Consider the following 15,838-nt stretch of genomic DNA (forward strand, 5'->3'; position numbering starts at 1 on the left):
TTCAATGGTGTTGTTGTATCACGTCACGAAATGCTGGGACATGCAGAAGTGCATCCAGCTCGAACAGATATGAGCATCTGATATAAAAAGAAAAAGACGGGCAGAACGCAACATTGGGAAAAAGTACTCAGTACCGACTACCTTTATACAATCTATCAAACGGTTGTCGAGTTATGAAAAGCGAAGGGGCTTTTACGGGCGGCTCAAACATTACTTAATACACTGTCTTATTCAACTTGCCAGTATTGACAATCCCTCCTATTCATTATTATCGTATTAAACCACAACTGAGTAATATACGTATATCAATATATTCTTTTAGTTTGAAAACCACTTCTAATTATCAGAGATAAAATGGAGTCTTCGAATGGATACATTCAAGTTGCTGACTTCGTTATATTTGGGGGTGAGTTTTGAATATTTTGCTTGCAATAATAACATTGAATGAATTTTCGAATTCCCACGGCAACAATCATTTTGTGGCTCAGTTATGATGGCAAAGTTTTTCTTGAAAAAAGTTTTTTCCGGCAACCACATTCCTTGGCATCGAAACTTTGCTTCGTGGGAAATAGCGATTTCCCCGTTCAAAACTTCTATTTAGAATAGTGATAGAATAGATCTGACGTTTATTATCTTTGTCTTATTCAATTCACTCACACCTTATTTAGGAATATTGCTTTCCTCTGCTGCGATTGGAATCTATTTTGCTTATAAAGACAGACGCGATGAAACGATCGAAAATTATTACTTTGGCCGAAGAAATGTATCACCGGTATATAAGCCATCTTTTCATTAATTTATAATTTGTGTTGGGATTGAATTTTTGATTTCCAAAGAATCGGCCGTTTAACACTGGTTTGAAGCATCAGAAGCAGTTTTCAGATTCAAATTTGAACACAATATTTCTTCGTATTACAAGCAATCGGCAAAGTTTGGCACTGTTAATAAAGCGCTTGTTTGCTTAGTTCTTCATTGGGCAATGGCAATGATAACAGCTATGCCAATGTTTGAGCATATATCACATTCATAACCGAAAATTACAAAACTGGAGTAATTATTATGTTATCTGCATGTATTATTTAGGTTTTGCGATTGGTGAACTTGCTGCGGAAAAGCTTCGGAGTACAACAGACCTTAGAAGGATTTTCAGATTACAATTTATATTGCACCGTATGTTGTTAAGTCCGCAACAGCAAAAACATAACATATTAGTTTTTGGTTTGTTTATAAAGCTTTCCAATAAATGGAAGGCATCGGTACCGATTGACCAAGGCAGATTACTACGGCCTACTTACTAGGGCAGGGCCATTGAAGCCATATTTTTTGAACGCAATTATGACATATGACTCTTTTCTGTAGTGAGTTATTGATAAAAACGTGTTTTTATTGTGTGTGAACGCTCAGTAATCTGCCTGAGTAATGTATTCTATGTTTTCAGTAATCTATGTGTCTGGAGGACCTAATATATATTATATACAATAAGAAAGTTACATACGATTTTATATCTCCATTTTATTATTATAAGTATTCGAGATTCGATTCGAAAAAAATATTCGATTCGATTCTGAAATCATCAGGTATTCGAAAATGACCAGCCCTACTACTTACAGATTGGTTTGAGCTGGGTAGGTAGCAGATACCACTACCGCCGTTTAGTATACATGATATCAAATTTTGTCAGCATGTAGTCTACAGTGAAACTCAAACACTGAGATATTACGGGTCTACGGCTAATCTAATCCAGCACACTACCGGTACAACATTGACAATCAACGAAAACCTGCTCTAAGTCCAGTGGCTTCAAAACTGTGGGTGGCGTGCAGAATTTCGGGGTCGCCTGACTTTCGCTGAACATGAGCACACAAGTAACAAGAATATGAAAGCTGCAAAGTGAAATTTGCGCTGGTCGGGTAGCATTTAATGCGATTAAATTAACTTTGCTCCTGATTTGGCAATCTTTTTTCACGAGTTAGGCTACCTGTGAGCTAAACCAATGGTTACCAGTAGCTGGCTTAAGCAAGTTTTTTGTCGGTCCACGAGAAACTTTGTTGTTGTGCTATTTTCTGGGGTTTTCTGTTCGCTCCTACTGTTAACGTTCAAACATATCGGTGTCGTAATTTGACTATCAAATTCCTTCCTTTGTTCACATATCACCATTTTTGATTCTATTGAGGTTTAGAACACAACAAAGTTCCAGAAAGCTAGAGAAAATATATCGACACATTTTTTCATGAAGATAATCGAATAAAATGAACTCATTTTGGAATTGTTTTAATTTTTTGGTGTGTGGGCGCGAATATCTGTATTTAATGATTTTACGAAAATTGGGGTTGCAAAACAAAAAGTTTGGGGACCACTGTTCTTGATCACCCGACCACTTGCGAATGTGGAGCAAAACTGTCACGTCCCCATGAGAAGGGGGAAAGAAAAAGGTGGAACTGGCAGCAGACGTGACGCTGCGATAATACGTGTGAAAGAGGTAAATGAATTATTTGTAGAATGTCATAATTGCCCAAAATTTTATTTCAGGTTCTCGTAGCAATATCTTTATCGGTGTCTCTCATATCAGCAATTTCTGTCATTTCCATTCCTGTTGAAATATATCTATTTGGTGCGGTGTTTGCTTGGGATAGAATTGCTGCACTGATATATTACTTCGTGGCGTCTACATATTACATCCCATTGTATCGTCGGCTACGATTGAAGACCGTGTTCGAGGTCTGGATATTTTGTATTCAAAATTTATGGATTGAATTTGCAGTATATACTTATTAATTCATTGCATTTTACATATATGATTGCCATTGTGATAGTATTCAAAACAATTGTTTGTGAAACTAAAAGTTTAGGACAAATGTTTACAACCCATATTTCGATTTTATTTTTTCAGTATTTGGACCTGCGCTTCAATCGAAGAATTCGTTTTTTTGCCTCGGCAATTTCAATGACGGCTTTGGTAACCTATTCGTGAACTTTATCCATAAAAACAACGAATGATATAAACGCCTTCAAGGATTTTCATTGTATATACGTACTGTACAATGATAATGCGAAGAGCGATCTTAGATACTAAATAAACTGAGGGAACAATGTTAAATAGAAATAACATTGAACCACAATTCCTGTTCATGGACTCAGAAGAAGTTTGCAATTATATTCAAGGTCTTTTCTTAACAACACTAAAGTTGGAATTTCCGAAAATACATAAGAAATTTTGCGATGCTGTTTTTGAATCTTTAAATTTTCTAGATATTCTACTTGGGTATAACCGTCTATCTTCCAGCCCTTGCATTGAGCGCTGTCACGATCCTTGAATTAAAATGGACGATTGCAATCACAAGCATAGTGTGTACGTTCTATACCACCATCGTACGTATATGTTGTTATTCACTCATTCTATTTTTTTTTTTCAAATATTATATACTATTTTTTCTATCATATAGTTCACATTTGAAATCAAAACGTCAGATTTCTATAATACAAAATATAACTGGTTTACCTAAAAGTCATCTATGGTGGCCCATCGTTGTCACGCGTAAAATTGAAAATAAAAAATAAAATGAAAAACCGAAAATAAAAAAATAGTTGTGAAAAAACATAAAAAAAATTGAAAAAAAAAATGAAAAAAAAAAAAATTGAAATTAAAAAAAAAAAACTAAAAATAAAAACGAAAAAAAAAACGGAAAAAAAAAATTAAAAAAAAAAAAAAATTAAAAAAAAAAAAAAAAAAAAAAATTTAATAAAAAGAAAATAAAAAGGTTGACAACGATGGTCCGCCTCGTGGCCCATCGTTGTCACGCGTTTTTATTCTTAGAAAATTTGCTTCAGCTTGGGACCAACGTTGTCATGCATAATCCTACGCGCACAAATGTGTTCCCTGGGTTTGCAACTCACTACTGATTTTCTTGAGCAATATTCAATATGAAAATGTTCTATAAATTCTCAATGCTACAAGTTCAACAAGAAGTAATATATTTATAATAATGATAAGAGAATATAGAATTGAATACGAAAATTCGGAAAATTTGTTTTTACGTGTAGAAGGTAATTTAATTGGAGAATGCTGCTTAACTACTCAGTTGTCTGGACACTCGCGATGCCGGTACCGTACCGTCTTACCAAATACCGATAGTCGGTTATAGTCGCTTTGCGTCTGACCGTCCCGGTAGCCATGCAATCACTCATGAAAGAATGGGAGATACGGATAGTCTCGTAGAATATAGACTACTGAAACACTCTCTGTGCCTGCCTCATACCGTACAGCCGTAACGTACCGATCCAGACAAATGATAAATCGCCCGTGCTCAACCATTTATTTCAATCCATGCCTCGATCCTAGTAGAATATAGTGAGTCGAGGTATGGATTGAAATAAATGGTTGAGCACGGGCGATTCATCATTTGTCTGGATCGGTACGTTACGGCTGTACGTTATGGGGCAGGCGCAGAGAGTGTTTCAGTATAGTCTATACTCTATATTCTACAAGACTATCCGTATCTCTCATTCTTTCATGAGTGATTGCATGGGTACCGGTACGGTCAGACGGTACCTTACCGGCATCGCAAGAGTGTCCAGACAACTGAGCAGTTAAGCAGCATTTTCCAATTCAATTACCTTTTACACGTAAAAACAAATTTTCGTATTCAATTCTATATTCTCCTATCATTATTATAAATATATTGCTTGTGGTTGAACTTAGCATGGAGAATTTATAGAACATTTTCGTTTTGAATTTATTGGATATTGCTCATGAAAATCAGTAGTGAGTTAGAAACCCAGGAAACACATTTGTGCGTGTAGGATTAAGCCTGACAACGTTGGTCCCAAGCAGCATCAAAATTTCTAAAAATAAAAACGCGTGACAACGATGGGCCACGAGGCGGACCATCGTTGTCAACCTTTTTATTTTCTTTTTATCCAATTTTTCTTTTTAATTTTTTGTTTTTTATTTTAATTTTTTTTTCTTTTCCTTTTTTTAAAATTATTTTTATGTTTTTTCACAACAATTTTTTTATTTTCGCTTTTTCATTTTATTTTTTCATTTTTTTTTAAATTTTGCGCGTGACAACGATGGGCCACCATAGTCATCGAATGTAACAAGTTGGTAGATCGCAGTCAGCTTGGTGTTCGTAGTTCGGAGTGTATAGAAAAATATTTATAAACGGATCGAAAAACAATCCAGATGAAGAACTAGCGTTTCAGATAAGTAAAATAGCTCTTAAACATGTATCAAACAATGAGGTTTACGAAAAAGTGTTGTTCTACGTATACAGGACTGATTATTATTTTTTTGAATGTTTTTTAGTTATCAGTCTATTTAATAGTCTATTTAAATAGTTGAACTTTACTGTATCCAGTATATGGACGACGTTCTTTTTATTTGGTGACAGCACATTTGCACCCGCGTAAATTTGCTCCCGTAAACTGCACCGAGGACATTTGAAACCTGCATACGTTTGCACCCACCGACATTTGCGCCCACGGACATTTCCACCTATAGATTTTAGCACCCGCATATAGATTGCACTCACGGAAATTTGTAACCGTGTACATTTGCACCTACTAACATTTGCACCCATTGACGTTTGCACGTAGGTACATTTGCACCCACGTACATTTGCACCCAAGGACATTGGCACCCACGAACATCTGCACCCATGTACATTTGCACCCTGCATATTTGCACCCGCGGGCAGTTGCACCCGAGTACATTTGTACCCACGTACATTCGCTTCCATAGACATTTGCACCCACAGACATTTGCACCCATGTACATTTGCACCTACGTACAATGGCACCCATTCACGTTTGCACTCACGTATATTTGTATCCATGCACCCACGCACATTTGTACCCATGCGCACACGTACATTTGTATCCATGCACATCTGCATCCACCGACATCTGTGCCCATGGCATTGTCACGCTTATGCATTGGGACCTTTTTTCAAATATTTCAAAATAGATGCATTCTTAAATAACTTTTGGAAAAATAAATTAGTTGAGACGTTATATTCAAGTATGTAAAATACCCATGTATATATTAAGGGTGGATTGAAAGCAGTGGTGTGGACCGATCTTTTGCAGAGCCTTATTATGCTCGGAGGCGTACTTTCTCTTTTCATACGCGCTACACTTCTGTATGGCGGATTTGGAGATATATGGGATGCCGCAGAACGTGGAAATAGACTCAATTTTTTCAAGTAAGTGTAAACATCTCATTGATTATGACGCATATACATTGGGCTTGTCATAACGCACCGGCTGCCACCGAAAGCAGCACACTAAATTCAAGAGATTTGATAAAACACACGAGCGAGCATATTATGTTCATAACCGAGTTAACAAAAAGGAATTAATTTTATCACAACCTTATTTATTTAAACTCACAAATTATAAAAAAAAAAAAATGTCATTCTCATTTTTAGGCTTGATATAGATCCCAGAATTCGAAGTTCAACATGGACACATTTAATTGGTGGGGCAGTTGGGGGCTGTTATTCTGCGTGTTGCAATCAAGTTACTGTTCAAAGATATTTGTCATGTGATTCGGTTCGATCTTCTAGGATGTAAGTTTGTATGCATATACATTGCTATTTGGTAGAATTAACTTTAACATGGCCACATGTTGCAAATAATTCTGATGAAATTACTGAATGTAAAAAAGCACTAGAAAATAACTTTCAAATGAGGTATATTTCATGGTGATACTTAGATGTCGTGTCGTTTTCAAAATTTTACCTATTCGGCAAAAAAGAGAGCATTTTGAAAACCAGTGATGCCCTTAAACTATGATATTTACTTTATGATATTGATAATTTTTCATACTTGAAAAGTATATATTCAATTGCTTGTACTTTTTTATTTCATTTATCCAGAGCTGTTTGGTTACAATGGATTCCTAGCACAATCCTGTTGATACTCTGTGTAGCGAATGGGTTAGTTCTGTATGCTTATTATGAAGGTTGTGATCCAGTTCTTTCGGGTTTGGTTACAAAAAGTGACCAGACGATACCACGATTAGCATTGGAATTATTTCGAGATATGCCTGGAATGGCAGGAATGTTTGTGTCTGCTGCGTTCAGTGGGACTCTGAGGTGAGTAATCGAGTTTTTGCACTAGCATATAAAAATCACGTGATTTGTTAAATTAGGAATGATTATTGACGTCAGTAATTATTATAAATAAAGTACACCTGAAAATGCTCATACATTATTCACTTCAATACAAATACACTGAGGAGATCCTGTCAATTAACTACAAAGTGTGTAAAAGCCAATATATGTATACGTACCGGTAAGTTGCAAGTACGATCAACCTTAGGGCGTTTGATCTCTTTTTGTTATCCTTCTAATAGTAAATTTAGTTTATTATTTAATACATCAATATATAAATTTTACTATTAAATCTAATATTTATACAACAGCTCAGTATCGTCTGGAGTGAACTCTTTGTCAGCGTTAGCACTAGAAGATTTCGTTTTACGATTTTTTCCAACAATGCCTAAGAGAAAGAAAATGCTTTGCAGCAAATTGTTGAGTAAGTTCCATTGATATTTTTAACCAAATAGTACCACCAATACACTTAAAAAAAATTTCCTTATTCAGGTGTTCTATTCGGTGCAGTCATTATGGGAATTGCTTATCTTGTGTCCACTATATCTACTCATATATTCCAAATCAACATTGTTGTAGCGTCAATATCATCACCTATACTCGGCACTTTTACGATGGGCTTGTTCATGCCATGGATAAATAGTTGGGTATGAATAAATTATTCTGCATATATCTTCCCGAGTTATAAAATATTGAACTTAAATCCAAAAATAAAATTATCTGGAATAGATGGAATTTGTTTCCGCGATATGATTTTTACTTTGCAGGGAGCTTTATCAGGAGTTACAGGTGGCACGGCATTTAGTATCTGGATCGCTATCGCCTCATCTTATCAAGCAACATTTCCAGCGACAAGTGAGACTTTACCCATATCTACGGACAACTGCACCGTGAATTTTGCTCATAATCTCACAACCATGTCTTCAATTGGAAACTACGCAGATTTAACCACGATTTCACAGATATCCACGATACCTGAAGAAGAACGGTAATTTTGGAATTTCTACAAGCCTTATTGCTTGAATTAATAAGTTAAGATTCAGTTATAGAATGCTTTTCAACCGTTGGAGTCGCTGCGAACAAAGCAATGTTAATCCCATTCCCAATCATCATCTCCCAATTACAAATTTCTTTCTTAATCATAATGTGTATCCTACAAATGTTATATAAAGAGTGTATGAAAAGGAGTGTTATTGTATGTAGTTGACCCAACGTTAAAATCTTTATTGTGATGTCCGAGACACATCCCTGCTCAGCAGCCACTCACGTTTAAAGAAAAAATATGACCATAATGACAAAAGAATCGGTTATCAGCTCGAATATAGAAAAGTCATTATATAAAATAAAATTCATTGATTCGTTTGTTTTATTTCAGATCTGTTCTCGGTGACACCTTATATTCTCTGTCGCCATTTTTATATGGAACATGTGGATTTCTAGTATCAATATTTTTGGGGCATGTTGCGTCATTTTTAACAGGTTAATGAATATTTTTCGATGTCGCTCGATCGTAAAGTTTGCTTGGGTTTTCTCTAAAAATTATCACTTTGGGTATAAAATGAATTGAAATACCAAGTGATCCGAGTCACTTCTGTATTACCAGATCAGATACCGCAGTCTACCATTCCCGGTAGAAATAAACTTCCCACTTGTACTAAGCACGAGATCCACCGACTTTCGCTTAGCACGAGATCCGCCGATATGCGCTCGTGGAACCGCCACAAGATAAGCAAATTTTGAAGACGTCATAGCACACAAAAAACAAATCCCATAAATCTCACAGAAATATTGGAATTAAATAAAAGTAATAGCCTTCTAGCGAAAAATACAATCTTCAACCACTGAAAATTTCAAAGCAATTGGTCCAGTGATAAAAAGAGCGATTTTTTCATAACGTTAAAATTTCATAATAAAGAACAAGAACAGGCCTATTCTATGCCCAATAAAACTTGGTTTTGAATTTCTGGCGCAAGAGATTTAAATTGTTGAAAGCGTCATAAGTACTTTCATACTGCACACACACTAAAAATTTAATTTTTATGTCCGTTCTTTTTCTATACTGGCTCTGATTCAATAGTAAAAACACGACTGAGCACGGAATTAATTAACTGATAACGTTTCCTGTAGTAAGCAATTTTTGTGCTTATTATGTTTCTACTTATTTGTAGAATGTTAATTTTTAATTTAAATTAATTGTATTTTTAATATTATTTTTATCTTCGTTTCTTGATTAGGATTCAACAAAATTTCAGAGGCTAATCCAGACTTATTTGTACCATTTATAAGCTGTAAACTGTTTCGTTTTGGCATTCCTAAAACTACACTAGTAGACCGGGGAGACGAGGAAGAAACAAAGACCGTGCAGCACATCAATGCCGGCTATCTCAACAATGAAAATGATCACGAAGTCTCAAACTCTAACGAAGCCAAATGTGAAGAAACAATTTTTTAACCAGGCATCCCACGATGTTGAGTGATTTTGTACAAACCATACCATTATTTTATTTTGTCATATTGATTGACAGTTACATATATTGCAAATATAAGTATTGAAGTAAGTACTTGCGAACACTTCAGGATTCAATGTTGGATTTTTATTATAAACGACGAAACATCCAATTTATATATATATGTAGTAACTTTCTTCTTTTCTGATTTAAATAAATTGATTAGCTTTGAGTCCTTCGACCACTAATTTTAAATTTCACACCGTAATTCTATATAACTGGTAACTACCGATTTCAATTCATTGTACACGGAGCTCAAGTTCAATTGTGCAAAATACATTTGATTCACAATAACTAAGATGTGCTCGCTTGTGTGGTAAAGAAAGTAGGTAGTGAAAAGATCAGAAAAAGAAAAAAAAATTCAAGGATTCACGAATGAACAATAAAACGCAAATTAAAACCTTATTTTTGAAGCTAATTTTTTGTAGAAAAATGTCAAGGGGTCCACTGTTATTACGCATATGCATGTAACCCATCTGTAGCCAGAAAAAAAGAGTTTTATTTGAAATGGTATCCCGTCCTCAACCTAATGAAACGCCCATGTATACTCTACAAGTAAACTGTATTTTGTACAAGATCATCAGTGCATGTGTGTAATTGCATTCAAACCTATGCATAATATGGAGTAGATCTCACTCGTTTTGATTGATCCGATTGTATGCATAATAATGATGATGCTACTCTAATAATGACTGTAGATACAGAGGAATATTTATTGATCGCTATCATTCTAATCGACACATTACATCGAATAAACCCAGGGATAATAAATTACTTGAAGCAATTAAATAAAGTTTATTCTGTGCAAACTCTTTCTAATTTGCTGAACGATCTATTAGACTTTTGTAATCAAAAAGAACAGATTGGTGGTGTATCGTGATGATGTCATATAATGATTTAATGTGATAATATGGTTCAGCCTGAGCTCAAATTATATAAATATATATCGTTTTCCTTACTCTGGGTATATCATAGACACAGTAACGTTTTGATTTGATTTTTTTTTGCTTATGGCAATCGATGAAAAGCTAAGAAAGTATGTGAATGCTTGTCAAAAAGACGAATTGCGCGTTTAGGAATGCTATAAAAATTGTTTAGCTCTTTGTAAATTTTCCCATACAGAATGATTTGTTATTGCTAAACACCTATTGTTTTATAGAATTATATTCGGTCATCTTTTTTCCCCGTCTCATTATGTTCAGTCCACTGCAAATGATCAGAATTTCAAGTGGTTTGAGATAACAGGCCAACATCAAATATCTAAATATTCTCACAATACGAACTAGTGTCATCAATTCCTAAATAAAAAGAGAGCTATGCTCAGAATCAAAATGAAGTAGCATCAAATATTTTATTTACAGGACCGGTAGTCTGACCGTAAATATAAAGGACTTGCACGGGTCACGTGACTTTGTTTACTGGACGGCAAAAATACAAAAACGTCCATTTCTATCAAATATTTTACAGTGTTATGGTTTTAGTGAAAATGGGTATAGGCGGCTTCTTTAAAAGTGTGGTAGGTCTAGTCGAAAGACACATTAAATGTTTATGCTAACAACGGCAAAGTGATATTGCAACGCATACAGCTAACAGAATTTGTTGAAATGGTCCTGCCTTTTGCCTTTCTTAAAAATTCTTAAAAATGACTAAAATCCTAATATTGATGGGACATAAGCAGCTGATAATTGGTTATCTTTTCTTTTTCCTGAAAAAAAATTAAACAATAATCATCATTTGACAGTGCCAGGTTTGTGTATCAGATCAGTAATAGATTAGCTGCTAACTAACAAAACAATCAGACAATTGAATTCTGGTTATTTTTTGCTTGAGCACTGGCGTTAAACTTTAGTTATCTATTCAACTTTTCACACTTACTAATAGATTACCTGCTAACTAGGGAAACAATACCTTATGGCAATTGATGATTGATTCCTTACACAAGTCAAGTCTGCAAGTAGGCCTACGCCCAGGCCTACCAATAACAGTAGTTTGTCATCTTCTTTCCATTGAAATGAGGGAGCTTATGGATATTTAAAGAAAATGATAACGGCACTCGGCACATTATCACTCACCATCAACGAAGTGCTGTCAGCAAACAGTGAAACACAAGCGAGATGACTTTTTGACTTGACACCAAGCAGTTCTGCCAATAAATGATATCCACATTGCGCGACGTTCCGGATCTTTTGAAAACAGTGGAATACAACTAAAGATCCATTTCGTTGTTTATACCAGTGGTCGGCAACCACCGGGCCGCGGCCCATTGCCGGCCCGCCGAAAGTTCACTACTGGTCCGCAGTGAGGTGACACAAAACGGACTAGGCCTTAATAACACCTCTACAATCTAACCAATAATCCTACGACTAAAAAACATCACCCAACATCAAAGCAGACAATCACAACGCCTTAGTTATTGCTAAACGAACATAAGGCAATACCCAGATATAGATACAGAAGCGGTACAAGCATTGTTACTTTCACAACATCGTTTTTTTAGGCCGGGTTTTCAATATTGACAACTGCAAAAACGAAATATCGAAAAAGGCTGGATGTAAGAAACGCGTTACGTGTTCCACTGTCGACCATGTCTCTAGATTGGAAACTGTTAATGGCTAACAAACAAATAGAGATCTCGCATAGCATCACCTTTTTGAATAAATTTTCGAACGCGTGTACCTAATTACATAGGCTTAGTCCGGTTCCATTACATTTGAACCCACGTACATTTGAACCCATGACAATTGCACCTGTATGCTATTGCACCTATGGAAATTTTTTGTGTTTCACGGATAGTTAAACCCATAGTGACCCTAACCCATGGGTTTTAGCACCCGCATATAGGTTGAACCCGTGGATATACGCATGGGTTCAAATGTACATGGGTTCAAATGTACGGTCACCGCTTAGTCCATTTGTATGAAGGTGGTCCGCCAAAATTTCGATCAGGATATACCGGTCCGTCACTTAAAAAAGGTTGCCGACCACTGGTTTATACTATACGTACAGCCAACGGAACAATACGAAATAACCATTTTCAACAGCCGAACAAAACGGAAACGTAAAATCCAACTCGCAGCTGACAGGAGCCAAATGGACGTTTTTGTTTTTTTGCCGTGCAGTAAACACAGTCACGTGACTTGTGCAAGTCCTCTATGTCAGTGGTTCTCAAACTTTTTTAGTCCCAGAGCCGCATTTCAAACCTCAAAGTTATGAAGAGCCGCACACAAACAACGCAAGGTAAAATAGCAATAAACATTAAGCGCGTATTTAAAATACCAAGTCGTCGTAACAACAACACACGAAACAACTAGGGCTGGGCAAAATATTCGAATAATAAAATATTCGAATGACCTTTTACTATTCGAATATCCGGCACCACGTGACCTGCACCGCTCTGCTTGGACACCGAACTCGCGCGTCTCCAACTCAATCGTGAATGGTGCGAGATTTCCCAACGGCGTTCACTATCAAAAAAAAAGACAAATTTGAAAAGTCGTTCGTTGTCTTTGCGGTATGGTGTTATATACTTATCTTTGCACTTAACGTATCGTTTCAATTTCATATTTTGCAAAAAAAAGTACCGACGGTTCCGTAAATTTAGAAACGTCAAACCAAATAAGTTATTTGAAATAAATTTCCCTGATTTTAAACTCCGCGTGCTTGGTGACATGTCATTAGCCATTTCTTGCATTACCGAACATAAAGTTGATTAAAATTAAATGTTAAAATGACTTTTCGGCGTTTCATTGTGAAAAAAGAGATTTTAGGTCGTTAGAAAACTCGTTAGTTATATAAATAGCATGGTTTTTTAAAAATGACCAAAAGTTTTTCCAAAAGCTGGTATGAGTTATATGTATGAAAAACACTCATTAAGTTGTAACCAGATAAGAAATGTCATGTCCTACTCACTAAACACTTTATTATTAGCTCTTTAGTGATCCCTTCCATCCTCTGCCAAGTAATGTTTCGAATATGTAAACATTTTACTCGACCATGCATGGCCGTTAAGCCGAGAGTAAAACGTAAAATCAATTGTGAATTTCGTTGTAACAATGCACACTAATTCGTTCACGAATTGTTGCGTCTATCATCATCGAAAATGATTACAATTGTTAAATTTTGAAGCATTTAGGCATAATAATTAAGCCTTATACGGCATGACATAATCATAATTATTAAGAAAAGAATATTGAGCATTACTCAGTGTCAGTAAGTATTTCAGCTAGAATACCATTGGGGTATTATTTTGTGGAGTATCGAGTATATTGTAGAGTATTTTTTTTTTTTTTTAATAAATGGAGTATTGACTTTCGACGTTTTGGATCCCTGTTATGTATAAAAATATTCATTATTCGACTATTCGGTATTCGTTAACAATTTTCAAATTATTGGATTCGAAAAAAGATTCGATTTTGCCCACCCTGGACTAACAGCCATTTAATTTGACTTTGATTTCTAATAAGTTTGTCAAAGCGGGTCGTAATCGTGGAGAATGCAAGGTGCAGTAGCTTGTAGATGATCACCAGATATTTCGGGACTATTTTCGATTGCTGGAACAAAATCAAAATGCTCTAAAAATTAAAATATATAATCATTGAGTTATTTGATTTATAGGCTACACAATATTCGGAAATGCGACAAAAACTGAAAATCCACGAAAGCGAGGCAATGATTACAGCCATGTCTAAAATCTCTGCAAGTGAAAAGTGTCCGAGTGGCCGCGAAAACGCTTACTGTTGCGTCAATATTGCATCTTGTAGATTAGTCAACGCTACGCTAATAAACACGGGGGAATTTATTCGATTTACAAATAGACTTTCGAGTTTTAATTTCAGGTCAATGATTAGTTTTCAATGAAAAATTTTCTTTGAAAGTAATTTATTTTTAAAGCATCAACAAGAGCCGCAGGAAAGGTTGTTGAGAGCCGCATGCGAGATTTGACATAAATACAAGTAATAACCAGCGAAAAATACAATCTTCAATCACTCCGTGTGTCATAATACATAAACAATCTATAGGTACATTTTGAGTGCAATAACAAAGCGACCAATACGCCCATTTCGTGTCCAATGAAGCGGCCGGGGGTCAGTGCAGGTTAGCGAACAAAGTAGCTGGAAAGAAAACAGGGGCGACAAAAAAGTAGGTAAAACGGCGATAAGGCAGTGGTTGAACCAAAAATATAGCACGATAAATAAAACTGCGCGGATGATATGCAAGCCAATATAAATAGGGCTGGCGAACGATGTTGAAAACAAATCACATGGCGCCGTGGCACCAGAAACAATGATCGGCGCAAAAACTTCTCACAACTAACATAAAAAAATATTAGTCACAGCCTGGCAATTTCAAAATCCTGTGTATCTATGCGACGTAGTAACGATAAACACGTACGACGAAAAAATAGGATGTAAATCCCTGCAGGATGAAAAATTGGTTATGAGTGTGTGACATGGAATGCAAGGAAGCGCTGATCCTAAATATTGTGTTGCTCCTTATTACCACACCAATATGCATTTTGTGCGATATATATATATATATTCATCCCCACGAGAGTGCCTCTAGCACATTTTGGTGAACAGGTAAGATCTTAAACAATTTGTAAGTTATAAGATGCACGACTTACGATGGCGGAACCGAGTCCGGATTCCATTACAGAATTGATTCCGATGCATTGGAATCGATTCTCGAGGTTATAACGTGGATTGCAAACAATGTTCAATGTTTTGTGGCAATTCCTTCACATATACCGAATACCGGTATGTATAAACTGCTTTACTGCTACGACCGGAGTTGCTATATATCATATACGCCCAGCTAGAAGGCTTTTACGTTTGTTTATTTCTAAAATCTCTGTGGGTTCCGAGGGATTTTTGTGCGATTTTGGCTCCCGTGACAGATTGGATACCAATACTACTTAGTTTTGGCCTTCTTGTCCGTTCATATATTTGAACATCGCTCTCTTGTTTTTTCGGTAGGATATATCGAGGAATCGTAAATTTAGGAATCGAATACTTGTAAGTAGTCATACTTGGCATCCTTACTTACGACCAGATGTAAAGAATTTTGTCTCAATTCAGTAATGGATGCATTCGACTTATATAAAGATTCATGGACTGACCGAAACATACCACAAATATTCTCGAAAAAAAAAAAAAAGATTTTTCGCAATCTCGACAACCTAGATTTTAGCAACACAGATGTAAAAAAAGACAGACA

General features: G+C 35.8%; 2 protein-coding genes across 2 annotated transcripts; both read left to right on the forward strand.

Moving 5' to 3' along the window:
- Nucleotides 1-317: 317 nt before the first annotated feature.
- Nucleotides 318-3,503, forward strand: LOC144422112 (sodium-coupled monocarboxylate transporter 1-like). The gene is made up of 6 exons (XM_078111934.1): nucleotides 318-406; nucleotides 669-772; nucleotides 2,530-2,718; nucleotides 2,891-2,956; nucleotides 3,250-3,345; nucleotides 3,444-3,503. The coding sequence occupies exons 1-6, from the start codon at nucleotides 355-357 to the stop codon at nucleotides 3,501-3,503; spliced, it is 567 nt and encodes a 188-aa protein (XP_077968060.1). The 5' UTR covers nucleotides 318-354.
- Nucleotides 3,504-6,085: 2,582 nt separating this feature from the next.
- LOC120326846 (sodium-coupled monocarboxylate transporter 1-like) lies at nucleotides 6,086-9,817 on the forward strand. Its single transcript, XM_039393200.2, has 8 exons — nucleotides 6,086-6,203; nucleotides 6,429-6,569; nucleotides 6,879-7,097; nucleotides 7,427-7,539; nucleotides 7,608-7,762; nucleotides 7,883-8,103; nucleotides 8,491-8,594; nucleotides 9,350-9,817. Exons 1-8 carry the CDS (start codon nucleotides 6,097-6,099, stop codon nucleotides 9,565-9,567), a joined length of 1,278 nt encoding a protein of 425 aa, XP_039249134.2. The 5' UTR covers nucleotides 6,086-6,096; the 3' UTR covers nucleotides 9,568-9,817.
- The last annotated feature ends 6,021 nt before the right edge of the window (nucleotides 9,818-15,838 follow it).

The sequence above is a fragment of the Styela clava genome, chromosome 4 (genome assembly GCF_964204865.1).
Source record: "Styela clava chromosome 4, kaStyClav1.hap1.2, whole genome shotgun sequence".
NCBI lineage: Eukaryota > Metazoa > Chordata > Ascidiacea > Stolidobranchia > Styelidae > Styela > Styela clava.

Excerpts from the sequence above, each read along its gene's own strand:
- LOC144422112 (XM_078111934.1), top strand. The coding sequence starts at position 355 with ATGGAGTCTTCGAATGGATACATTCAAGTTGCTGACTTCGTTATATTT. Across the intron at positions 2,719-2,890 it reads GATTGAAGACCGTGTTCGAG|TATTTGGACCTGCGCTTCAA; the intron begins GTCTGGATATTT and ends TTATTTTTTCAG. Across the intron at positions 3,346-3,443 it reads CGATTGCAATCACAAGCATA|TTCACATTTGAAATCAAAAC; the intron begins GTGTGTACGTTC and ends TCTATCATATAG.
- LOC120326846 (XM_039393200.2), top strand. The coding sequence starts at position 6,097 with ATGCTCGGAGGCGTACTTTCTCTTTTCATACGCGCTACACTTCTGTAT. Across the intron at positions 6,204-6,428 it reads AATAGACTCAATTTTTTCAA|GCTTGATATAGATCCCAGAA; the intron begins GTAAGTGTAAAC and ends TCTCATTTTTAG. Across the intron at positions 7,763-7,882 it reads TGCCATGGATAAATAGTTGG|GGAGCTTTATCAGGAGTTAC; the intron begins GTATGAATAAAT and ends TTTACTTTGCAG.